Source organism: Scophthalmus maximus, chromosome 13 (assembly GCF_022379125.1).
Source record: "Scophthalmus maximus strain ysfricsl-2021 chromosome 13, ASM2237912v1, whole genome shotgun sequence".
In the NCBI taxonomy this organism is placed as follows: Eukaryota; Metazoa; Chordata; class Actinopteri; order Pleuronectiformes; family Scophthalmidae; genus Scophthalmus; species Scophthalmus maximus.
In genome coordinates this window covers 2,435,332-2,462,408 of record NC_061527.1, presented here as the reverse complement: position 1 = coordinate 2,462,408, position 27,077 = coordinate 2,435,332, and the positions used below count along the sequence as shown (strand labels likewise).

General features: G+C 45.6%; 1 protein-coding gene across 1 annotated transcript in view; it reads left to right on the top strand.

The window, feature by feature from the left end:
- Positions 1-27,077, top strand: part of gmds (GDP-mannose 4,6-dehydratase) — a 158,035-nt gene that overhangs the window by 33,401 nt on the left and 97,557 nt on the right. The window contains exons 5-6 of the mRNA XM_035647878.2: positions 18,439-18,631; positions 19,598-19,702. Of these exons, the coding sequence (XP_035503771.1) occupies positions 18,439-18,631; positions 19,598-19,702 (298 nt within the window). The remainder of the gene's footprint in view (positions 1-18,438; positions 18,632-19,597; positions 19,703-27,077) is intronic.

The following is a 27,077-nucleotide window of genomic DNA, read 5'->3' as shown; positions in this document are numbered from 1 at the left end:
GATGATTTTTTTTTTTTTTATCTGTAGGGACATTCTTTAAGCCTTTTTATTCAGTCCTTTTTATTCAGAAGTTCCTGTAAATCAGATCAGATCATTTTCAAACATCACAGGTTCCAACCGGGACTGAATGTCGGACCGGGACACTAAGAACTTTGTCATAATCACGACCTATCTGGGAAGAACCGGTGCTAACGTGTCTGAATCTCTTATCAGACCCACTGATCTAATAGCTCATCTGTACATATATATACAGTAATGCAGCATTGTTCCATTGTACACAACTTCTTCTCTCCCTTTCAAGTTTGCCTGTGGGAAGCCTCCCTCATAAAGTCTTGCAATTGTTTCACCTGCCAAGACATTTGAGGAATCCGGCAGCTCAGCGGGGCAACCCCATGGGAAAAGCATACGACGGCATCAGCGATGGAACATGTCGACTGTTGGAACATAACCGGAATGCAGGTTGGAATGAATATACACTCTCCAACCTTTTTCCACATGCGGGCGGCAGAAAGCGACCGTGACACACAACCAGCGAGGGTTGGTGATTACAGTGGCGCTGACTTGGCAGCGCACCAGGAGTGTCATTGTGGTATGTTGTTGTTTGCTTACGAGTGTAACCGCACTGCGAGATTGTCACAGACACAATAGCGGCTCTCATTTCTCCATGTGTGCCTCTGTTGACACTCGCTGTCGGATTGGAAGGAACCGTGTTGATGACGACGGCGGCGGCGGCGTGATGGGCAGGTCTCGACAGAATTCCTCAAGTGGCAGTTAAAGCTTCTTCTTTTCTTTCCTCTCTCTCTCTCTCTCGCTTTGCACGACAAATCTGTGTCTAAGAGGAATGGCTCGATATCTTGGCTTATAAATGTCAAACCTTTTTGATTTTTTCATCAACTATTTCTGATTTGCTACCGAGATGCCTGTCTTGTGCAAAACATCCTGCCAACCTCTTGGTTGGTTTCCAAGATTGAATAACAAAAACCCCCTTTCTGAAAAATGAATAAAAAACACACCAGTTTTTCCCCTGTCTCTCTTTATCTCGCACAGACAGGAAGTGAGGGCCGGTCTCTGAATATGTGAATATGCAGATGAAGTGTAAGGTATCGCTGCAGAGGAAGAGAATTTCGTATGCAAGGCTTTGAATCGGGTCTCTGTGAGCCGGCGTCGGTATCCGCTCCCACGCCGGTAAAAATGGGGGTAAGGCCACTCCAAGGGGGGCTGGACGGGGTTGTGGTCGGCCTCGCCGGGGAAGGCGGAGGTCCGGGCGGGGAGAGAGCTCTGTAGAGGTGAGGACGGACAACTCTGTGAGAAGATAAACAAGGGGGGGGGGGCAGATATTAGTGTTTGCATGAGTTGTGTGATTTGTAAATCTGCTCAACTCTGAATGTTGGTGAACCCAAGCGTCACTGAGAAACATTAAACTGAAGCGATGCCACATACGTGTCCCCCCCGCCCCTATACATTTTTAAAAATGATTTTCCAGGTTAGCTTGCAACCAAACAGCTGCTATGTGCCAGTGTGACTTTTTTTAAATACTTAATTGCAGGGTTTCCCCGAGGAAACTGATTAGTGGAATTTTGTTGGTGCTGCCAACCCACGACATGCGGCTCAGAATAATTACCGCCGAGCGAACATGCGCTGTGGTCCATCAATCAATGTCACCGGCTGAACTGAATCAAGATAGTGTTTTATGAAGCCGGAGCTCGTCTCGTCGTTAGTTCAGCTTGGACGGCGGCGTGTGAAAGTATTCAAACCCGCTGGAGGTTTTTTCGTGTCGTGTTGCAGTACACGGTGGTGGTTGGGGGCTCTTTTTTATTGTCACTTACACAACATAAAAAAATAGAACAGAACATAAATCAATATTTGCAGAGGCTCATTTTACTGCGATCATGGCTGCGAGTCTCTTTGGGCTTGTATCTGTCACCTACAAGCACAGTTTCTTTACGTTAGATGGTCTTTTTTCTGGGGGCCGATACCGATGATTACTAATCCGAACGATAACCGATATTTGAAAATAACCGATATTTTTAAAAAAAGTGTCAAAAGGTGTCAAAATTTTGAATAATACAAACTCTAAACACAAAACTTTGTTGAAATGCCTAAAAAGCCCCAGTGTGTCATTTTTGTAATTTTCTGACAGCATCTAGAGGTAAAGTTGCACACCGCGACCAACTGACAACCCGACAGGGGACACTTTATGGCGGCGCACCGCTAATTCCATTTCCGGTTTCAGACAGCGTCTGAATATTCAACGTGAATGTGACGTATTCTGGACCGTTTTCTTCAACAACCGTATTCAACACGACGTAGCAAACATGGAGACTCACACGGAGGTCGGGTCCACCTCATGGAACTATATTTGACTCATTTACAGTTGATTATACATATATGAACACATAGCTATGGACGTTATATTCAATTTCTGTGAACAAGTTCTTCTAAATGTTGCATTCAGTAGCTTTAAACCATATGTTTAATTCACAGAACCTTTCAACATGACCTTTACCGAAAAAGTGCAGGGATCGATCAGCAGCATTATTATGGAGTTGAACAAACAAACATGGACGGGACGTTGATAAAGTCCAGTGAGTCGTGACCGCGGCTGCATCAGAGCCAAAGCCTTTTGTTGAAAATATCTTATCAGCAAATCGGTTTAAAAAACCTTGGAATCACCAGCAGAGGGCGACTCCAACGTTGGTTTCTATAGAAGTCGATGAGAAAACGGCTCACGTTGCTAGTAGACGGATAAACACTTCATTACGCTTCATAAAGCTCTATGCGTGGAATTCCTATAGGTTTTACATTCAACGCTCACCAGAACCTGCGTGTTTCTCTCTGTAATAAAATATTTCAGTCCCCCGCAGCCTGTTAATGTACAATCTGGCTTATTTTGACATGTTGGACGAGGGACTGCGAGGGCTTACGCTGAGAAAGAACATCTCGACCTTATCTGTAACTCGAGAGTGAGTCTCAAACTACTCCCTGCTGTGTGTGTGTGTGTGTGTGTGTGTGTGTGTGTGTGTGTGTGTGTGTGTGTGTGTGTGTGTGTGTGTGTGTGTGTGTGTGTGTGTGTGTGTGTGTGTGTGTGTGTGTGTGTGTGTGTGTGTGTGTGTGTGTGTGTGTGTGTGTATTTAATGATGTTTTCTGGATCAAACAGCTGGATAGCCCAGAGGTTATGCTTGCGGTTTAGCCAGGTTTTGCTGCTGGATCGTGGGAGAGTTGGGGTCAGGGGACTTTCTTCCTACATGTCCTCCTGTGGGCTGATGGCGATCCGTCCGTCAGCCGCTGACTCTTATGCGTCTTCTCTCCACATCAGCGCTATCGGATTTTAAGCCACCCAACAAATTTTTGACTACAGTTTCAACTTGATACGCAATGTTTCACCGTTTTTTTCTTTTTTTTTTTGAAACAGAACATTCCACATGCATCTTCCCCTTTAGGGATTGGATTGCAGTTGTTCAGGCCGTTCCCTTTCCTGGAAATATTCCTGCTACGTGTTTCTTTGACATTGTCTTTCCGTTTGTGGTGGGATAAGGGGTGGGAGATAAAGGAAAGCCACTACTGCCGTCCCGCGTGGCGGAGAGCGAAAGGCCTTTCCATTGATATTTAAAACTTCCAGCAGAGCGTTTCCCCTTCCCCGAAAAACCCTTCCCGGCCACAGGCCTCCTTCAAAGACTGGCCACTCCGCAGCGGTCCGACCCGGCATGCCGACCCCTGCTCCTATGTTCCCTCCCCTGGTGAGAGAGGCGGGCGGAGCCGGGCTGGACTTGAACCCAGGCAATTGTCTTCGACTAACCTCTGTGTGTGTGTGTGTGTGTGTGTGTGTGTGTGTGTGTGTGTGTGTGTGTGTGTGTGTGTGTGTGTGTGTGTGTGTGTGTGTGTGTGTGTGTGTGTGTGTGTGTGTGTGTGTGTGTGTGTGTGTGTGTGTGTGTGTGTGTGTGTGTGTGCGTGTGCGCGTAGATGTGTGAAAGTGTGAATCAAGAGTTTCTGCTGATGACACGTTGATGGTATTTCAGGTCACGTGACGCAGACAGTAAGAGCTCTACAGTGATGATCTGAACCCTGAGGACCACACTGACTAATAACGTAATAATAAATGAGTAATATTTAGGGGAGGTTGCTTTGGGAGAAAAATATCACGTTCAGGTCAGCTGGCTGTCAGCAGAGAAGACAAAATGAAGTGTAGGTAACGATATTGGAAATACATGCAACAAAAACATGTTGCAGTCAAAAATACTGGCCCGCATTTAAACTGTTGCTGGTCATAATAGATTTCCTGACAATAAGGAAGCTCTCAGCATTTTATCATCCCAAGAGAGGGAAAAAAAGGAAAATATAGAAAGAAATTGGGAAAGAACTTCCAGATTTGCATTCTACAAATAAAAAACACGGCGACACCGCAGATGGGATTAGTGTAATTAAAGAAGTATTACAGAAGTTACAGTATTACAGAAGTAATTACCACAAAGTTATTACACCGCCAACGTAGATTGTCTTTAAATCAACGACATGACAGTGGCGAGAATCCGCCCCTGTACTTCCTTTACCGTTCATGTGTATTGCATTTCGTGGACGGTAGTGTTAAAGCTGAAGTGTGTAATATTTAGATGAATTTATTCACAGAAATTGAACATATTGTCCATAACTTTGTGTTCATATATCGAATCACCTATGTTTTTTCATCAACTCTGAATGAGTTAAATATAGTTCCATGAGGTGGACCCGACATCCGTGGGAGTCTCCATGTTCCTGCCTCTTGTTGAATACGGTTGTTAAGCGAACGGTCCAGAAAATGTCGCAGTCGCGTTGAATTTTCAGACGCCACCGGAAATGGAATCATCGGTGTGCCACCATAAGTGTCCCTGTCGGTCGCTCAGTTGGTTGCAGTGTGCAACTTTACCACAAGATGCCGCCAGACACATTGGGATTTTAACTGTTGTTTAAATGTTGTACATGTATGCGTAGTTAAGATCAAGTTTATCTGCGCGCCTTCGATGTTGCTGCTGCCAGGCTGTGTTCACCCCTGTCATCAGGAAATGTACTTTCTGTAAAACCAAAATGTCCAACTAATCTTTTTTTATTTTGGTACATTGCTTAGCTTTTTCACATTACATGCAATCAGTTTTTTTCTGATCTAAAGCTTTGTCACTGCCCCTTTGGGTAGGAGGAACATTATGGGGAGAAATATTCATCAGAAAGAAATCATCGTCTAACACGGTGGTCACTTGTTTCATGTGCATTTTTTTTCTGTCTGGTTGACAGAACTAGCTCACGCTCATCGCTACAGTGTTGTTATCTTTGGAGTCGACGGCACCGTGGCCCCGTCAGGCCAGTGTCAAAGCCATCGGCTATCTGGAGCCATTTTAATAGAGATGGATGACGGAGATTAAACTCCCATCACGGCCTGGGCTCCGCAAAACACGTACTCCCGTTAAGAATGCCGTGATATCTCTTCCCGACGAGGAACGGCCCAACATGCCTTCATCTCCAGATGGATGATGTGGATTAATGTGGATCACTGGGCTGCGTGTACGTGTGTTTGTTTGTAAGTGCTCGGTTAGTTAATTCTAGCCTCTGTGCGAGCGCTCCTGTTATATCCATAAGCTTATTGCACATTCCACAAAGGACACACACAAACACTGCTTGGGTTAGATGTTGTGGTACGGTCGAGTATGATTATAATGCCCATTATCAGCTTGTGTGTGTGTGTTGTGTGCGCGCACTCAGTGTCAAGATCGTGATTGATCAACTTCTCTTCCCTCAACTGAGCTGCATACTTTGTGTGTTCAAACAGAGCAGAGTGGACTTGGCTGGTGCTCATAAGAAAATATGAGCCTGTGCGCTGATTTATGTACTTGGAGGCGAGCCAGATATTTCTCAATAATAAACTATTATATGCTGTATAATTTGCAGTATAATTGTTTTAACGGCTCAACGTTTTAAAACAATGCAATAACTAGTCTCATCTGTCGTCCAGGTGTTTCAGTACTTCAAAACTCTTAACACCATTTCAGAGTATTTTAAGAAGGTACGGGCACAGAGATGGAGGAATAAAGGGGGGAGGAGGTGGGAGTTGTGTGGGAGGAAAGAGACGATGGTGAAAGACCAGAGGAAGGTGTAGAGATAAGAAAGTGCTAGTGTCTTTAATCCGCTCCAGATGAAAGGTGTTGGTGTGACGGGGTCGGGAAAGGTTGGCCGCTCCCACATCACACCATCTTTTAAATTTTAATTTTTCGGCCTCCCTGCTTTCTGCCAGACGAGTCTTCGCCGCAGACGAGAGAGAGCAAATCTACACATGTGTTTGTGGTCACAAACGTACACCTACTGTACCTGACGGGGGCAGTTTGGTTTGCCCCGCCCTCGCTCGTCTTCTTCTGTTCTGTTTTTTGTTTCAGCGGTGTACCCGGCCGCACACAGCGAGGCTCCGCCACGTTTCTTTATCATCACCTGCTCGTATCTCGGTCACTGACTCGATTAAGGTTTTTATGTCACACCACCTCACCAGGTTTTGATTTGAAAGTTTACAGTTTAGCTCCTGAAACATATTTAGAGTGAAAGAAGTAGCTACTGAGCCCCTGGCCGTCGAAATGAGAGGGCGAAGCAGACTGGGAGAGAGTCAGCGGAGGAGGCCACATCCCCAAATTACACTTCTATGTACATCTATTTATCTTACAAATGTTTACCTTTCTATCCTTAAAGCCCTTGACATAATCACATAGTGTTTCCGGTTAATAATCAAACGTACCACATAGACCTTGAACAGATATTTCATTTAAATTAGATCATGCCACCTTTACCTACCTAATACTTCATATTTATGTAAATACAATCCGAAACCAGCTTTGCAGAAGTCCAAACAATAAAGAATAAACTTTGTCAAGATTAATGTCCTCTTTCAAACAAGGCCTGTGTTTTTATTTTTATCGCAAATACATTTTAAATTTATTGGATAAAAGCGTGTCCCCTTTTGTCTGGAACAAATTCATCCCCCCGGATTAGAAGATCACATCAACAGAGACAGATTAAAGATGGAGGGATTGGCATTGCCAAACATTTTGTACTATTTTTAGGTCTCTTTTAATCTCGAGGTGGTTTATTGGGTATGCACCAACATAAAGGACCAGTATCGGCCGAGATGAAGCAGGATAATCTCAAACCCCATTTAGATTAACGCAATTAAAAAGCTAGATTTCCTGTCAAGTATAAACAGGCACTGCCTCTGACTCCCATCGCGGCCAAATGTCCTATTCCCACCGTCTCCAGGCGCCACCATCCGATCGTGGTTCAGGAAGGGATTTAGATGTGTTGGCATCTCTATCAACACGATAATTCCTCCCCTTTAGAAATGACACGGCAGTGTACACACTGATATTTCTATAGATGTCTCCAGGTGTGTGATCTCGTTAAGAAGCCATTTGTTCCCTTCTCACCTCCTTCAGTACGGGTTTGAAACCAGAACCATTTGTTTTGGAGATGCCCAGATCTTTTGCCGTTGCAGTCACCAATCTAGTATTAACAGAAAATACGAGCAGAGGAGGATTAACATTTTTATGAAGTAGCTCCTTACAGGTGATTGTTGTGTGATGCCTTAGACTTCCTGTCTCTATTGGAACAACAGTTGGTGTCGATTCAGTGGAAATATGCCAAACCACCATTACACTGTAAATTTGTTAGCTGTCGCTTTTGTTTGTGCGCTGGCCTCTGTTTATCGAAAACAAATAAACGGTGCGGACCGCACCACAAAACAATGCGAGTGCAGTTTGTAAACATCGACGTCGACACCTTCAGAGACGTGCTGGCGGGAAAAGCTGCCATTTTGAGCTTTTGACGAAGTGGTTAGTGCGTCGGACTCGCATGCTGGACGACCTGGATTTCACGGCCCGGCTCGAGCAGCAAAATCACAACAACAACAGAGAGAAACAAGCTTTCTCCAGGATTGCTTACTGCCCCTTTAAAACTCGCCCTGTGTGGGGTCAGTGTGGCAGCGGTGCAGTAACGGGTTAACGCAGAAGTCGAGGGTAAAAAGAAAAACCACCCAAGAGCCAGTGACCCCACAGAGATATAAAAATAACACCATCAGTGGTTCACAACAAACCACAGGTACTGGGCAAAGTTAACCCTTTTTTTTTTTTTGCGTCTGCTATATTGCGCCCAATGCTGACTCAACGTAACCCAGTGATTTCTTTTTCGAGTGAAGGAAAATGTGTAAAGATCTTTTTCTCTTTCTGCTCTGCACTGCTGTCACAGCCTTACTGTCCTCATCAGAAGTCTTTCTCAAACAGATGTGTATGTATTTATAAAAAAAAAGTGGTATGGAAGATATAATGAGATAATCTCATCTTGTAGACTGTGTCATGTGGTATAAAGGTCTGGAAAAGAGTCATATAATGGTTTGAGTAAAGAAAAAAAAAAGAAGAAATCTGGTTATGGATAAAAAGGACAAATTCCTTTTTTTTTCTGGAGAAATCTAATTATTTTATTCTAATGTACATTCTTGTCATCCTTATTTTTTTTTATCTGTATTCATTTTGATTTTTTTTGTATTTTGTAAGAGCTGGCGTGTTGGGTTCCCTACAATTATTCAACAATATACAACACAAAGAGAAAGACAAAAAAGCATATAGTCTTAGAGTCATATAGTCATAGAAAAATTGAATGAGGAGAAAAAATTCAATGTGAAGAAAAAGAAAAGAGAAAGTAATCATAACGAGACGAAAGAAATATAAGCTATTTATACAGTTAAAAAAAAAGTCACTGATTTTTAAAATGATACTGGAGAAAGGTTCCATATTTTAGAACCTCTGTAGTTGATGCTAAATTGGGAAGAGGTGGTTCGTGATTGTGGGGGGCGGAGCTGGGCTGCTTTTCCGGTGGGTTAATTGTGAAATTGATTGTTATGGGTAGAGAGATTACAAAAATAAAGGAGGTTGTGTTTCCTTTAAGGAACCATGAACAAATTGAGCAACTTGAAGATAGTTAATTTGATAAATGTTAAGAATCCCAAGTTTGCGAAACAGAGGTAATGTAACACCGAAATTTTCCAGTTAGGCATCAATATAGTCCGTCGGTCTATCTGTCCGTCTGTCTTTCTGGTCTGTAATCATAACACCCGGCGTTAACAGCTTTTAAGGAGCCACTTTCAGTGACTCTGCGAGACAGACGACAAGGTATTTATAACCAAACGGCCTCCGTCTAACTGCCCGGCCATAACCTGGATCCTGCTCACGCTCCTTTCTCGACATGTACGACACACACACACACACACACACACACACACACACACACACACACACACACACACACACACACACACACACACACACACACGTGGTGCTGCTGCTGCTGTCCAGGGGGTCCTGGGTGAGGCGGGATAGTGCAGGTTTGAGGTTTGAGGTGGGGCAGCAGCAGCGAAGAAAGAGAGAGGTTGTGTAAATCTGGAATAATGTTGGGTCAGAATCCAGGCTCTCTTTCGGTCACATGGCTCTGTGACAGCTACCACGGCGGCCAGAGCGTGTGTGTCGGGTTTGCGCTATTGTGGCCTACTACCATCTGTGTGTGTGTGTAGTCATTCGAGTTGTGCTCTCGCGGTGGTGTGTGTGCGCGTGTATCACAAATCGTGCCCTAGATAGAGGCGTGCATCACAGCTCGGCCAGCGGTTGTGCAAGACGCGGGCTTGCATTGAGCTCCACGATGGTCTGTCACAACATTTGACAAAGAGTTCAACCTGTCTGCTGTCGTGTCTGCTGACTGTCACCTAAAACCACTGATGTATTGGTAAATAAAACTGGGCAAACTGCAACCCCCCCCCCCCCCCCACGTGTGTAACCAAAGAGAGGTAGCACCTGGTGTGTGTGTGTGTGTGTGTGTGTGTGTGTGTGTGTGTGTGTGTGTGTGTGTGTGTGTGTGTGTGTGTGTGTGTGTGTGTGTGTGTGTGTGTGTGTGTGTGTGTGTGTGTGTGTGTGTGTGTGTGTGTGTGTGTGTGTGTGTGTGTGTGTGTGTGTGTGTGTAGAGCCGGTGGCTTCCTCCACTCACAAGGACAGCATTCATCAAGTGCGGAGTGGGATGGGCGGGTGGTGGTGGTGCGCGGGGGGGTGGTTCGACAGGGGTGCTGCTAGATTTAAGTGGGGTGTGAGGGAGGATTGCGAAGGGGATGGGAAAGAGTGGGTGGAATGGGTGCAAAAGAATGTGCCAATTTGTCAAATCTTACCTCCCCCCCACCTCCCCCTTCTCTGCTGCTGATTACAGCCAAATGGAGCAGCGACAGCAGCAGGAGCAGCAGCTGGAGGGGGGTGAGATGGAAGATGGAAGTTAGAGGTGTGGTGGGGTGTTGGTTTGGTCCTGGCAGGGGGTCTCAGATGTGGGAGGTCCCTCCTCACCTCTTGTGCTTCTACTTTGAAGTCATCTGGACATGGTCAGCTGATAAAAGAGTGTGAGGACAAACACCCGCAGAGCAAAGAGGAAGGAGAAGAAAGAGAGGGAGATGTTATCTGTTGGGACGTTCACTGGTCATCCTGTCCGTCAGGGTTAAGGTCCAGAGGATGTCGATATATTCTGTGATGTTCTTTAAAGGTTTTTCAGGATGCAGGTCAGGTCTTTTTGATTTGTCAGATATTAGAGGCATTCTCGTAAAATTATGACTTTATTCCCGAAATCTCACCTAAAACTCGTTGTCGTTGAAACAAACTGAAACAAGTCTGCATCATTTTCCAGCAGTAGCAAAAGAAATTTAGTGTAAAACAACCAAACTTTCCAGTTTTGTATTATGTTGATGTTAATAATATCTGGCCAGCAGCAATGATTTCATCTACCGCCAACAAAATTAAGTATTATAGTTGACGACCATCTTTACTATTTATCCCTCTTTTTTTCTTTTAATAAAAAAAATAATCCTCATTTATTTTTCCGCTGGTAAATTGGCTTTATCTTTGATCAATTGTTGAGTAAATTCTTCCTGAAATTTTTACACAATACTCTGCTTGATATCATTAATAATGGAATTCAATGACCCATGATCAGATCACAATTTTATCCCCATGAAGTCAACTCCATCCATCCATCCATCCACCCACCGACCCTTGACAGAAGTGTTTCTACCTGTGTACTCGGTGTGTGCACACACATGAGTGTGAGAGGAGATCGCTCCCCACAGCCGCGGGGCATGACCGCCGCATGCCGCGGTCACACCCGTTGCCATGTTTACACGCGTGTTTTGTATTTCTGAGGTGAGAGTGATTGATTGGCGGTGGATGTCTGCAGGGTAGACCAGGCCAGTAGAGGGGAGGGAGGGAGGGATGACACGGTTCTTCTTCTCTTGATTGACTTTTCCAGACAGGCTCTTTATTCCCGGCGCTCTGATCCAACGCTGAAGGAATGAGGTGTAGGACTTCACCTCCGCTGTCAGCTCTCCGAAAACCCCCTTTTTCATACCGATCAGTCTTTCCTCTTCTACTTCTTTAGTTTTTTCTTGTACGTGTGAATGTTTATCAATCGTTCATATTGAAAACTCTCCATCCTTTTGAGCAATCATATATGACAGTTTTCTAAATCTGTATTTCTGTCAGTTTCGATGATTGATATACCGTAACGGACGTTATCGCCAAACATTCACAGGTTTCACTGAATTCCAATTAAAAGGAACAGCTAACGGACAAAAAGAGTGAGGAAATCTGCAGAAACTAGTCTCGCAGCATGGTACTGGAAAACGATCAGAACAAAATCCAGGGAGTTTGCATTTGCATTTCAAATTTCCTACATTTTCGATGCCCTGAGAGATGGAGCGGCACTGATGGAGCCATGAGCCACCACCTGTTCACACGGACGCCATCGGGAGAGGGGAAAAAAAGGGCAGATTGAAAGAAAGAAAGAAAGAAAGAAAGAAAGGAGCGAGGGAGGCAGAGCTCAGTGCCAGGAGGCAGACGGGGACTTTCCAGACTCCACCGCATAATTTCTGAGTTTGACAGCCGATCTCCAACTCTCAGTCGTACCTGTCCTGACATACGCTGCTGCAGCAGCACGCATCTCTCCACGCACGCGTTCCCCCCCTCGCACGTCTGCACCTCATCTGTTTCACTTGTATTTGTCCATCGCCATAGCTGCGGCAGCCTCCGCACCGACCAGAGCTGAAGACCCACAAGCACGGAGATGGAGATATGATCACGACGATGAGTGAACAGGAGGTTGGGATCAGTGGGTGGATTCATGTCACGCCTTTAGGAACTTGAAAAACCTTGATGTTTGTGACCTTGAAGTTTCTGCTACGTTTATTTTTTTTTTGTAATCCTATTTTTAAGATCTCTGTTTACACCTCCTGTGTACGGCCAACAACCACAACGATGTGCATTTTTTGCTGGTGCATAAAAGTCGGTCGCCAAGACACACAAAGCTGCTTTCGGTGTTAATGTTCATGCCACAGTGAAATAAACTTTATTGGTCCTAAATCTGTCAACTCGTGGGATTGAGATGAGCTCATCTCGTCACTTTCTAACGTTCCTCGTTCCCGGGCGAAGCGCCCGCGTTGGAAAAGCAACAAACTGTGAAACACACCAAGAAAAAGCAACTTTCAGTTTTCTGATTTAATTAGACCACCATTGTTTCACTTGTTGGCAACAGGTTTTTATTGACACTGTGAGTTCAGAGGTGGAGCTCCTGTATCCAACTGGCCCGTCACGGATGTTTATCTTTTTAATCGACCCAAGTGTTGTAACGTTGAGTCTCGTTTATTTATTCACGTGACCATTTTTTATAATTATATTCTTTGATCAGTCTTTCAAATGTAAAATTTAAAAAATATGCAGTTCAACAACTCACGTAAAAAGCCTGTGAACTGTTTAAACTATGGTCCCGTCACACAGAGGCTATTACTGAGAAGGTGAACTCTGTAATTAATAAGCTCTTCGGAGGCTCGTTATGTTTCCGCTTGTCCCCGGAGCTATATTTAGTTCGTCAGTCTTCACCCATCACTCGGTCCAACCAAACGCTCGGTCGTGAGGGAATTCTCGGCATGAATAGGGTGGTTGGGTGGGTGTGTGTGTGTGGGTGGGTGGGGGTGTGTGTGTGTGTGTGTGTGTGTGTGTGCCCTGACTTGGTGTTGTGTAGGACTGTGATTGTGTTGTGTAGTGACTTGGTGTTGTGTAGGATTGTGTTGTGATTGATTTTTAAATAACAGAGAAAACCACCAAAAAGGTGGGGCGAGCGCACACGTTCCAGACCGGTGATGCAATGTGGTACGTCCACGCCTCAGTCTCGCGCTTCACCGTTTCACCGCGTGTGCGTCCGTCACTCGCCCACTCGTTTTTCGAAAATTCTTCTGTGTCTGCGTCTCAGGGACAAGACACATTGGCACACACGGAGGGAAAAAATAGCACTTTTGTTTTTCTTACAGGTGCGTGCTTGTGTGTGTGACACAAATGCAACTAGACAGGAGCTGGAGGTGGAGAGATTTCCCCTCCAGGTCCATCTCAACAAGGCAACACCCGACAATGGAGATACAGTTGTGTTGGCGTGGGCCAGCGGACGGCAACAGTAGCTCTGGCTACAGCAGGGAAACCTGTTAAAACACGGCAAAGCAGTGAAGTCATTCAAAAATTCGTGTTGCGCCACAATCAGTCTTCCGTGTCCTTTGAATTTTGAATCCCAGAATTTCTTTCTTTCTCGGAAATATGCCGCAAGTATCGTTTCAGGAACAGTGATATTTGTTGTTTAAGGAAAGAATATAAAATATTGTGTAGTAGTGTAATAGTGTTCAATTTCTCATGAGAATACTTTCAAATAGAAATTTGCCAAGACTGCAAAAAAATGATTTAAGGGCATAATTTACTTGTACCATAAATTCAGTCCAACTTAATGCAAAATGCAAAATAATATTTTAGGGCATGTCTTGGTAATTAAAATGTGACAGAAAATACACAAAATAAAAAATAATGTCATATATTAAAAATAAATCTATAAGTGAAGGAACCATTTCAAACGCTTTCCAGCTGAGGCCCTTTACCCGACGCGTCGACTCATTCGACGCAAATCGACAAATTTACGTAACCGACGTAATCAAAGACGATGACGCGTCGTCGCAGACCTTATCATTTATACGAGTCTGAGACCAACTTCCAAGACAACTGCGGCTTTACAATGAGACTGAGGCAAACAAATCAACAAATAAGGCAAAAATGGTTAAAACCAGTCGTACTACTCCTTTAATGTGCCATCAAATAATGAATCCACTGCCTGTTGCCGCTCTTCTCTCCCAGCTGCTGCAGCTAGAAGTTTCTTATCACACAAATAAGGCCTTTATAATTCATTTGCACCTTAATGAATCAAAAAATAACTGGAATCTGAGAGGAGCAGCGCCGCACCGAGGCCTCGTGTCCTCGGGGAGAGTCGTGTCCGTCTTACAGTGTGCTGGCGTCGTGATGCAAATGAGTGACACTGGAGCTGAGCTGATGAAAGCTGAGTAATTGACCTGTCTGGCTGCGCGTGGGTTGCCAGGTCGGGTCTGAACCTCCCCCTCTCCCTCTCCTGGAGGGAACTTAGCCTGTTTGTCTTTGCCCTGTTAACACACGACTGCTCTAATTTTAGTTGGACTGTTATGTGATGAGTAAAGGTGTAATTGACTGGGTTTCCCCCCCCACACACACACTTTCTCCCTGTCTGTCTCTTCTCTCTCTCTCCACCTCCAGGGCGTTATTCTTTATTTGGGGATGATTGTGGTTTTGCCGGAATGCGCCGGAGTATCGGTGTTTTAACGACGACGTCCACACAGTAACGAGAAAGTGCCGCGCTGCAGTTCACTCAGGTGCCAACGTCTCAAGTATTAAAGCATCGGGATTAAGATGTCGTAGTTCCCAGATCTTTTGACATATTTATTCAGCATAATATCAGTCGGCCAGCTGCTAATATTTTAGGTTCATTAGAGTCTGTCAGCTTCGCCCAAAACACGTCGTTGAACATTCATTCAAACAGTCATACTCCAGTCATTTGCTGTAAAAAATATCATATCAATCATATGCTTGTTCAAATTAATTTAAATCACATGCAAGTGTAAGGTTTCTCCAAACAGTGACTGAAGCATCGATTATCGTCATTTGACTCTTTACAAACTGTTTGTTTGCAGGGCTGCAAACTAACGATTATTGTCATTATCGATTCATCTGTTGATTATTTTCTGGATTAATCGATTAGTTGTCTGGTTCATAAAATGTCGATGGTGTTCCCCCAAACTCCAAGATGATGTTCAGGGTTGGTCGGACTTGGTCGATTCTATACAGATTATTTCACACACACCCCCCCATTAATTATTCCCAGTTATTCCCATTAATTCCTGAGTGATTGACTTTATTCTGGGCTCACACAATAAAACTCAACATTCTTCAACCCGCTGTGTATAAACAACTGGATGCCTCCATATTATTCCAGACAGAGAGACAGAGAGAGAGAGAGAGAGAGAGAGAGAGAGGCCATTGTTGAATACATGTAGCTGATATTTATACATCTGCCAAGACATACACACACACACACACGTACAGGGTTACATTCCCCAGTTTCAAGCATGCATTTCAACGGGACCGTCTGTGAGCAGGAAAGAAATGAAACCGCCAAGCGCGGCACGTATATCCTGTACATTTAGAACCTTTTTAAAAAGTTTTTTTCTTTCTCGGGGTCGAGATATTTGCTCGGCGGCGGCGGCGGCGGCAGACCCCCCAACGCTGACAGAGCCTGGCTGGCTTCCCAGAACAGAACAATATCTGCCAGGTCGACCGAGGGGCTCAGCAGCCACCCCCCCCAGACACACACACACACACACACACACACACACACACACACACACACACACACACACACACACACACACACACACACACACACACACACACACACACACACACACACACACACACACACACACCGGTGAGCACTAACGTCTGGCCTTTAAACCGTCAGCGCTCAGGCCCTGCCTTACATAATGACAGAGAATGGAGGCATTAAGGCAATTTGTTTGATTTAAGTTGTCAAGGCGTCCTGGACCCTGCCCTTCTCAGCTGGTTTTGATACCCTTAGTCCGAGTGAGTGTGTGTGTTGTAGACCTTGTCGGTGGAGGAAAAACAAGAGGAAAGGAGAGATAGGGAGGGGAGGGGAGGGCGGGTAGACTAAGCAGTGACGGAGCAGGAGGAGAAATGAGCAAGAGGAAGAAGTGGAGGAGAGGAGGAGCTGACGGTGGTCCTGAGAGACCTGGGATGTCATCGTGTGTGTGTGTGTGTGTGTGTGTGTGTGTGTGTGTGTGTGTGTGTGTGTGTGTGTGTGTGTGTGTGTGTGTGTGTGTGTGTGTGTGTGTGTGTGTGTGTGTGTGTGTGTGTGTGTGTGTGTGTGTGTGTGTGTGTGTGTGTGTGTGTGTGTGTGAAGAAAAAAAGAGATTTTATTGACAATGTAGAACACGAGACAGTCAACGCTTAGTTTCTGTTATGGTACATTTGTGTTACTCTGAGACACAGACATAAAAAAAAAAGTGAATGTGAGCGGAGGTCAACCAAAATTAAACTTCAGTCCTCCATCTATGTTGATATCATAGTCAGCAGCCCTTCATGAAATGATTCAATATTTGTGAAGCTCATAAAGTTTGGTTTTCTTTGACATTTCTTCAAACACCAGGTAGAAAGTTCGTCAGGTACGGCATGTGTTTTTTTCATACAAATGTTGTAGAAAAACGTTGCTTGTGTAACGTTCGCAGTGCGTCGCTACGTAAAGCATTCCCTCCGCACCGCTCTCATGAATGATGTAAATATAAATGAAAACGCCAGAATGCAAAAGTAAAAGCATGAGCGGAGCGTCACAGGTAATTACACTGAGCCGCGGAGTGTAATTGACCCTGATCAAACCTGCTCACTGTGTGTGTTTGTGTGTCAGTGCGTGTGTGTGTCAGTGCACAAGTGTGTGTGTGCACCATGAGTGGAATAGAGGCCCAGTGTTCTCGGGTCCCCGCTCGAAATAAGGGCTCTTTATCTGGCCCGTGTGAGTGCCGCTCTGGTGTGGAAGCACTAAAGGGCCAAAACGTTTCCTCCGCACGCGCACACACACACACACACACACACACACACACACACACACACGCACACACACACACACGCACACACGCACACACACACACACACACACACACACACACACACACACACACACACACACACACACACACACACACACACACACACACACACACACACACACACACACACACACACACACACTCTAACACACTCTAACACACACACACACACTAACACACACACTAACACACACACACACACACACACACACACACACACAGCTCACGCTGCTCCGCTCCAGGTGTGGTGACCACTAACCGGCACACCATTTAACCGTCACGCCTGATTTGGAGCCTGAGGCCAAACCTGGCACTCGCACAAGAAGTACACAGTGTCTCTCACACACATCCATTTCTAATTTAAATTTAATCCCAACCCGCCGAGTGTTCATTAAGTTCCCTCCTCTCTTGGCTCTCAGTGGTGGAAACAGGCATTCTGGGAGTTGGAGTATTAAGTTTGAAGTATGACTTTCCTGATCGGCTCTGATGGACTCCAGCAACGACACATTCCCCCAAATCACCGTCGCCTCCCACCTTTAGTCTGGGGAAGGACGAGATTGACGAGAGATTTTATGCAATGCAACTGTCTGACCTTTACTGAGAAAACATGTCGATTGTGCAAAATAGCATCTTTTAAATTCTTTTGAAAAATCTAGTATATGAAGCAAATAATCAACTTCGCTACAATACTTATTAACATTACTATTTGCAGTCTTTCAGGACAGGCAGCAGTGGACTGTGATTGGCCAGCAGCACCGTGACCTCTAAATTTAAATAGTGGTAGATGGAGATTAAGGTCATTTTAATACATGTTTTTATTAGTTAAGCCAATAGTCAGTTTGCAACGTTGGGAATCAAATAAAACGAGTGTAGACCTCACCTGAAACTGTAATATCGATAAAGTTAGACATTCAAATTTAAAATTGTCCACAGCAAATTTTTCTTTCTCTCTTCAATCTTTTGGGGGAAAGTTCAGTTCAAACATGAATTCAAAATTATGTCTAAAAGTCCAAGAGTATAATTTCGCAAAGAATTTTGTTTCAGTTAATTCACGATTAGGTAAATTCTCCAAACAGTGATTCTGTGATGTCACCAGATGAAAACGTATATCTTAGCGGACACAAGTCCAAGTCATGTGACACCTCCTCTCTCTGTATCTGGTCCGTTTAGTTTAAGAAAATAAAGATGGCGACTCAAGTCTGCCAAAAGACTCGAGTCTAAATATTTAGTTTCAAATTTACAGCTCTTATAATATTATGAAACCTTTACAGAATTCGCGTGAACACATGAAGGAGATGTTAGTGTGAACGTCCCTTTAACACGTTCTCCCTCCCTTTCTCTCTCAGGTTTCCTTCGACTTGGCCGAGTACACGGCGAACGTGGACGGCGTCGGCACGCTCCGCCTCCTGGACGCCATCAAGACCTGCGGCCTGGCCAACAGCATCAAATTCTACCAGGCCTCCACCAGCGAGCTGTACGGGAAGGTCCAGGAGATCCCGCAGAAGGAAACCACCCCCTTCTACCCTCGCTCACCTTACGGTAAAGACACAAACGCACTATCACAGGTTTAACCCAACGTTTTTTTATATCTCGCGCAGTCCGTCAGACAGACGTCTGTGGCCTTGTAAGGTCTTGGAAATGGATTGTCTGATGTGTGTGTGTGTGTGTGTGTGTGCATTTATGAATATATGTGTGTGTGTGATTGAATAGAGGTGGGGGGGGCTTTAGTACTCAGGCAGCGTTCAAGCTCTCCACACACCCCGGGGCCAAATGTCTGACTGGAGGACTGGAGTGGCTCTCATTCTAACAAAGACACCTTTATATCCACAGCACTCAGCACTCACTTTCAACACACACACACACGCACACACACACGTAGGCCGTACACGTGTGGGAGCGATCAGGTTTCATGTTCTCTGTTGTCTAAATGCTCTCCTCACTGACACTTTCCCCATCTGTCAGCACTCAATCTGAGGCTGCATGGGAGGCACATACCATCATGAGGAGGGGGCTGCTCCTTTATTAATTAGACTTGAGGGGCGGGGGGCTGCCATGGCGGCCTCCCTTCACCTCCAGCACACGTCCTGACCTACGGTTTAATCGATGGGCGCCTCCTTTTTTTCCCGCTCGCTCTCTCTGGCATTCCCCCTCATCACGGGAGGAAGGAGGGGAGGAGGAGGAGGAGAAGGAGGGAGGAAGGAGAAGAAGAAGAAGAAGATAGCGAGAGAAAGGAGAACTTTCTGTACGAGCCTGCTTTTGGTCAATCAGCAGGAGTCTGCGGTTCTCGTTCCCCGCTGGTGAAACTAGATCCGCCCGTACACCGCTGCGTTCAACCGTGACACGTAGTGTAGTTACAACACAGAATCTGTGTCTGCGGCGAGGAGAGTGTTTCTGCCTCCGCCTGTGTTGAACGTTACACATAACCAGTTGATGAAAACATTGTGTTCACTTATCTGTTGTGAATATACAAAGTAAAACTCTCCCCTCCTCTGTCTCTCCACCCAGGTGCTGCAAAGCTCTACGCCTACTGGATCGTGGTGAACTTCCGAGAGGCCTACAACATGTTCGCCGTCAACGGGATCCTCTTCAACCACGAGAGCCCGAGGAGAGGTGAGGTCGCGGCGCCACACGCATTCTGAACCAAAGTTGAATTCCTCTTTAAACTTTGACATGAGTTAACCGACCGGCCACAAGTTTAAAAACATAAACCGTTTTTTAAAAGTTGCAGCCGATCGGTTTATGCTCTATTCAGTTGAAAAAAGGAGGATTGTCAGATCACTCCCGTTCTTTTCTGTTGCTTAGGAAAGCGTCACATTACTTGTGCATTACAAACTCTAAGTAGAAAAGAATATTCAAGACTAGAGCTGCAACACTTAGTCAATTTATAATCGACTACTAAATTGTTCGCTAATTATTTTGATAATAACCGGTTTAAGTAGATTTTTATGGGAAAAAAGTTTTAAATTCTCTGATTACAGCTTCTTAAATGTGAATATTTTCTGGTTTGCTCCTCTGTGACAGTAAACTGAATATCTTTGTGGACAAAACAAAACCTCACATTGAGGTTTTGGGAAACACAATCAACATTTTTCACCATTTTATGAACCAAACAAAGAAAGTTAGTTGCAGCCCTATTCAAGACTTAGATTCTTTTTTGAAAAAATGCAGTCTGTGAACAGTGAATATATTCCCTCAAGCATCATCAGGGGAGTGGCGAAGATCCTGACATAATTGAGTATGTTTGTTGATCAAAATTGAACAATTAAAGAACACACATTTTGAAAACTAAATAGTAGGAGACCAAACAAAGGCCAGTTTGAATAAATACATTTTCAAAGGGTCACCAGAGACCGCAGATATTATATCAAAGGGATGGTTCTCCTGAGAGAGAGGGACAACCAGTCCGGCCAGGTCAGAAGATCTGTATGATGTACAGTACAACCTCTGTTGCAGGAAAACACTTTACATCGTGAGATAAAATCCCATTATGTATCTGCAACATAACATGTCATGGATCCTTTCTGACAAAGTTCAGACGTAGAAATATAACTGGAACAATAAAAAGTACGACTGAACCTGGCAACAGTTGTTGGGTTGTGTGTTCAATTACATGCTCTATATAAAGTCATATTCGTTCACCTGTGCAGCCGCGTTTCTCATAACTACTTGACTCACACACACACATACACACACACATATCATTACATAGTGTGAGTGGGTTTGTGGTCGCATTTTTAATATGTGCTCCGAGCCCCCGAGGGTCACAGGCGCTGGTTTAACCCGATTTACACGCCACCGCCGTCCAAAATGAATACCACATGACTGCAGCCCCGCGCGCTGCGACCAGGTCAGCCGCTCAGGTGTTTATGATTTATCCTCCTAATGAAGGCCCCAGCCATGACCCCGGCCGAGGTCAGGGGTCAGCCAGTAAAACCTTAATGGGTTACCACAGATAGATAGGTGTGGGAACCGGTGTGGTTTGTTCAGCCGGCTCGAGGGGAAAGCCGGTCGTCGTCGTCGAGATTTTGTTTGCCGCGGTCGAGAGGGTAGAAGGAACGCGTCTGCCACCCGAATATGAAGATGAATATTTTGGGATATTTTAGATTTTGGTCAATTACTGTAATCCAAAGATTCCGGTTGTAACTGTGAAACCGCGACAGTCGGAGATGCTTGTGTCCTTTTCCCGAATGGACACACCGTGACCTTATAAGGACAAAGCTCGCTGCCCTCCGATAACACGTCAGCTCTTTCTCTATCTGCCTTCTGACTCGCCGTCCGTCTTTTCATTCTTCCGCCACACACATACACACACACACACATCACACACACACACACACTTTCCCTTTCTTCCTCCCTCGTGCTTCACTTCACGTCGTCCTCCTCCTCCTCCTCTTTTCCTCCGCAGTCAGCGTTTCTGCACCGGGCCAGCGGGTTTTTCACTCCTGCCACTTCTATTCTCAGAGTTACGGCTGTTGTTGCTCATAAAGCAGGAACGCTGCGCTGTGATGTGGCCAGATGTCCCACGGCTGCCTCGCTCAACCCCAGTGTGGCGCTTGGCGTTTGCTGGACGGGCCAGTGTTTACCCAGGCCTCCGGGGGCCCGGCCACGACCCTGTCGCCGCCGCGTCGAGTTGGGGGTGGGGGGGTGCGTTTGGCCGCGCACTGCCGTCTCCCACAGGAGGGCTCTGACGGAGGAGGAGGAGTTGGTGCTTTGTGCTGCACAACTCTCCCATGGCACTTTTTTTTTTCTCTCTCTCTGTGGTTGTACTGTAAATCACATGGTTGTGTAATACATAACTGATACTTTTCACTGTACAGAGAGAGTAGGGAATCAACATGGAGCTTACAGTCAACGTCAACCTCAGTGTTGTCAATATATCATGTTAAATAGATCTGTAGGTTGCTGTGTACAAATTCTACCAACTGAATAGAACTTTATTGATCCCAAGTACCTATCTATATCTATATCTAATATATTTTAACAGCATACACAGAAACAAAAACTGTTGCATTGTGGGAACCTAACAGGATTCCGAAAAACCTGGAAAAAAATAAGAAAGTAGTGGAATTTTTTTTTAGGATGATTTAAAATTTCAAATCGTTGAAAGTGTCCACAAAGTAGCAGACTCAATTGAAGTGTATTAACGGCAATTTTGATCACACCTCAAATCATTTTCGATCAATACATAAGTTAATTGAAGAATAAGGGCTGGGTTTATTTAAGGATCCATACTCTTCAGTGAATGGACATAGATTTATCACCATTCATTTAATATTATATTAACCTCAAAGTAGAGCATTAATCATTATTGTACATATTAACATACTTTACATTATTATGTTGGTGTGTAGTGTTGAGTTCAGACACTGTACAGATCCTTCTGCTAAAAGGATAAAACCTCGTCAACAGTAAAAACTACACTGAAACCACGGGAATCCATTCCTGAGTGATTTTAGTAAACTGGTCACCAAAACACCAAAATGGAGGCAGAAGGATTTCCCTCTGGTTCTCAGCATGAACGTCTCCGTGCTCCTCTTTGTTTCCCCAACATCGTCCTTCACAGGTCTGCTCATCACCTGCTCCTGTACCTGCCGCCTCGCCACTTGTGCCTCTGGCTGCTAATGAGCGAGGAAGTCCATGATGTCGGTTTCACTTGCCCTGACATCACCCATCCTCCCACACACAGGAACGGCTTGTGATGTCATCCTCCCGAAATGCGTGCGTGTGTGTGTGTGTGTGTGTGTGTGTGTGAGAAACAAATAGCTGTTTGCTTTCGTGAGGACGCTTTTTTTCCCCCCTCTTTAATAACAAGCTCACTCAGACTCGCTCGCGGCGTCTGCTGCAGTGACCTGCCGGTGACCAATCGTCTCCGTGGCTTGGTGTGTCATGTACCGTCTGGTGGCTTCTGGGAATAACGGAAACTGAAAACAGGACAGCGTCAGACTCACTGTCCCTCTGTAGGATTGAACAAGGAGCTGTTGTTGGATGACTTACTCCCAGCAAGAATAAGTCATCTAGTTCCTCTTTACCGTTTCTCTCACACAAAACACCTGAACGTTCAAACCAATAAACAGCCGATTTACCCCCGTCGTTCTGCAGCGAGAGGTGGGAACGGGACGGTCGTGAAGGGGGGAATATCCAGCATGAAGCAAAGCAAACGGAAGCCCCCGCATCTGCCGGCCGGTTCACACCGCGGCTAGCCTCCTTTTTTTCCAGTTAGCTTTAGTCGTCAGCCATAACAAACAGCCCTCACACCGACTCCGAAGAGGGGGGGATTAGCGTTAGCAGGGGCGCTAAATAGACTCCACATTGCTGTGACACATGAGACAGTGCAGCGCTCCTCCGCCTTCTCTCTGGGCGAGAGCGATCACCGGCGAAGTCTGTGTTCAAATAACCGTTTCAAGTGTTTATTTGGTCGTTTCGTTTCAACAAACACGACACACGGCAACTCAAAGTCCCAAAGTTTAATTTATAGTTATTAGCAAAGTGTTTATCTAAGGCCTCGGCCGTAAATCAGCACCGCAATATGTTTTTGCGTCTTGAGGTCACTGTTGCTGCTACTGACCGGCTCCAGTCGTCGTCTAATCCCCCTGGTTTATTTGGGGAAGTCCCATCCATCTCTCCGCCCCATCGAGAGCTCTGTGGTTCACGCTCGGCAGTATAGAATAATATACTGTTATGTTAGGAGAGGAGACCGGTTAGCGTCGGGGAAGTTATAATAGCACTGTCAGAGTCAATGCTGCCCCTTAAAACACACGCGCGCACACACACGCACACACACACACACACACACACACACACACACACACACCTCAGTCAGTCAGTCGGCCTCTACATGCCTCGGCTTCATCTTTCTGCTTTTGTTGAGGTTGAGCCCAAAAGGTCAGATTGCACGATAGATTAGTAAGAGGATATGTTATCCATTTATTGGAGAGGTTATTTTCAAAAGGAAAATCTTCAGATGGGAACGACTCGGTCAGGGAGATTTGGCCTCGTCCCTCGTAAGATGGAACTCGGCAACGGGCCCTTTTTGTTTTTCTCCTATTTCTTTTTTGAGTCTTGACGCCTCAGAGCAAAGCTGTTGACAGAGTCCTCTCACACACACACACACACACACACACCTTACACCTTGTCTCACATTGCCGCAAAGGTGCTTTCCTCCTCCCTCTCTGCCTGGGTACAGCGTTGACTGTGTCACGTGGTCACTTGAGGTTTTCTACCTTCACTCATCCCCGCACTGCCAAAAAAATCTGTGTTTGTTGTCCCAGAATGCCATGGCAACGGAGAATCTCAGTCGACGCGAGTGCGATGATTGTGCCTCCAGTCGAGGGCACCCCCCTCAAATCACCAAGATGTCGCTCCACGGTGTTGCGATGGGACGCTGCCAGACACGAAATTACGTCTTTGTTTTCTGTACCGGATCGAAACACTTTCTCTAGGTTCTGCAATGTGCGGAGGTGGTGCTGTCAGTGATCGAGCACAAGAAAAACATGCTTCATCGACTCCCCTCTCTTTTCTCCACACCCTCCCTTTCTTTCCACACACCTTCTTTTTTTTTTTTGCTCCGCATCCATCTCGTTGCATCACACACCCAATTAAGACAGAGACTTTTCTTGGTCTTTGTCTCCGAAACCCTGCAGCTTTCATTCCAGCGCTCTCTTTCTGTCAGGTGTGAAGAGACGCCGTGTTGGCAGAGCGGGGCCGACCGCGTGACCCATCTTGGATACAACGCAGATAATTCTCCCCTTCGTCGAAAGCTCCAGAGGTTCAATCAGAACGTGAAAAAAAAATATTAAGAACTGTGCAATAACGGCGATGGCAGACACTGACAGGTCTTTGGCCTGGGTGGAGTTTGGCCAACCCCTGACCCGGGGAAGATTCCTCCTTGCAGAATTCCTCACTCACTCAGTCACTCAGTGCTCATTTGCAAGTCAGGTATTTCTGCTCATAACTCAGGCCAGATAAAGACGATGGGTACGAGACGAGAACTCGTTGATTTTGACGTACACATGTCTGTGGAGTCGACCTTAAAATCCTTAAAAAACGTGTGGGAGTGGAGATGGAAATCAAGGGGGTTTGCGTTTTTTTCACTTAAGTCCTGCCACAAAGCATTTCACTCCCTCGGGGCATCGCTCAGAGACAGAGTGGGATTATGGGATTTGCAGTTCTGGTTGAATTCCAAAACAGGTGTGTAAACTCTCCTGCTTTTAGGGCAACCTAAGGGTTGCTATGACAACCCCGTGGCAATCAACGTTACGCCTTGGTTATTTTTTTCCTTTTTTTCTTTACCACCTGCGGAACGTTGCCAGTTGGAACAAGCTCACAACAGAAATGACTCCGCTGTCAGATATTTGGAAAATAGGTGGAATTAAACTTTATGTTCAGCTTTTAAAAAAAAAAAAGATTTTTAAGAACTAAACCAGTCCGTCGTCCTATTTTTGGAGCAGTCTGGGTTCGCAAAAAGAAAATTCAGCAACATCCTGTAAGTCGCCTTGGAACAGATTTTAGGTGGTGATGCAAAACATATGGCGTGTCTAAAAATTGGAAGAGGATGATGACTTTGCTTCGGAAGGAAGTTGATGTTGCTACCTTTTTGCAAATGTAACATTAAAGATATTTTTTGATAAATGTTTGACATCATTCACGACGTGAATTTGCTTCGCTCTTCCATTTTTTTTCCCCAGAGCTGTAACGCGCCGCCGTTCGGGCTGAAGCCAGCGACCGCACGTTTTGTCTTCGAAAAATAAACGTTACAGTCGAGCGACTTGAATAAAATCGAGCTGCGGTTGAATCTCAATCAGTAAAATGCCCATAAATACAACACAGACGGTAACAGGAGTGCGAGCCAGACATCTTGAGGTCCTGAGCGAGTTCGGGGGGCTGGGCCGTCACAGTGTGAAGACGCATGGCACAACAGAATCTATTGAGTAACCACCAGGGCCAGTCAAGCTTCTCAAAACCCACACTCCCCTCCCTGACTCCCCCCAAGCTGACAGCTCCCGTCCCCCCATCTTGTCTGGTGCCACACGGCCATTGGCTCTGGATGGGGAGACATCTCGCCCCTGATGCTCCTCCTTCGTCTTCCCTCTCATAGTTCAGTCCAGCTGTGCCAACGAAGCCCGTGTTACGTTTTTCCTGCCGCTTCTCTCGCCAAAAAGTGAAAAGGGAATGATTGAGGGGCGAGGGGGGGGGGGAGAAGAGAAGAGTTGAGAAAGAGACTGAGTGTCAGTTTCTGGCAAAGGGGTTTCGCTGCCTGCTCAGTTTTCACGGTCCGTGGTTTTATTAGACTTTCCGCCGGGCTGCGGGCAAGGTTAAACGTCCAGCGCCTGCCCGCTTGGGTTCGAAACCTCCTGTTAGCCTGGCTCCCCTCCCTTGCCTCCACCCTCCTCCCCTTCCGGTCGTCCTGCGGTGCCGCTGCCAGTAAAGGAAACACATTAACACCCCTGCCTGTAACAGTGTAGGCTTTGTCCACAGCCAGGCAGGCCCGGTCCATTAGGGCCCTTGCCCTGGTCCACACCGCACCAATTAGAGGAAGCAGGGAGCAGTGCCACTCCAAACAAGAGGTGTGAGCTTTACAAGGAGGCTACAGGTGTTGCTTGGCGAGGGGGGGGGGGGGGAATAATGGACTTTATTACTGATCGGGGGGTTCTGTGCTATACACTCTTAATCCCTCCGCCACCTTTTTAAGAGCCAACTCGGCTCTGCATAGTTTTGACAACCTGCGTTTAACCTGCAAACTTGAGTTTCCCTTGGATGTTAAATCAACCCCCCCTTCTCCTTCCAATGTACTGTAGTCTTCTTACATTGCCTCACCAGATCCTAGTATACCATGTATGTCGGGCTGTCGCTGAGGAAAATGCCATAATCTTGTAGTGTCAATTATTTTTGATTAATTGTTCAATCTTAAAAAAATAATGAAATAGTGTTCACTAGAGTTTCCAGAGACCAACATTGAAATTTGGTTACTCAAAGAAATTTATTTTGC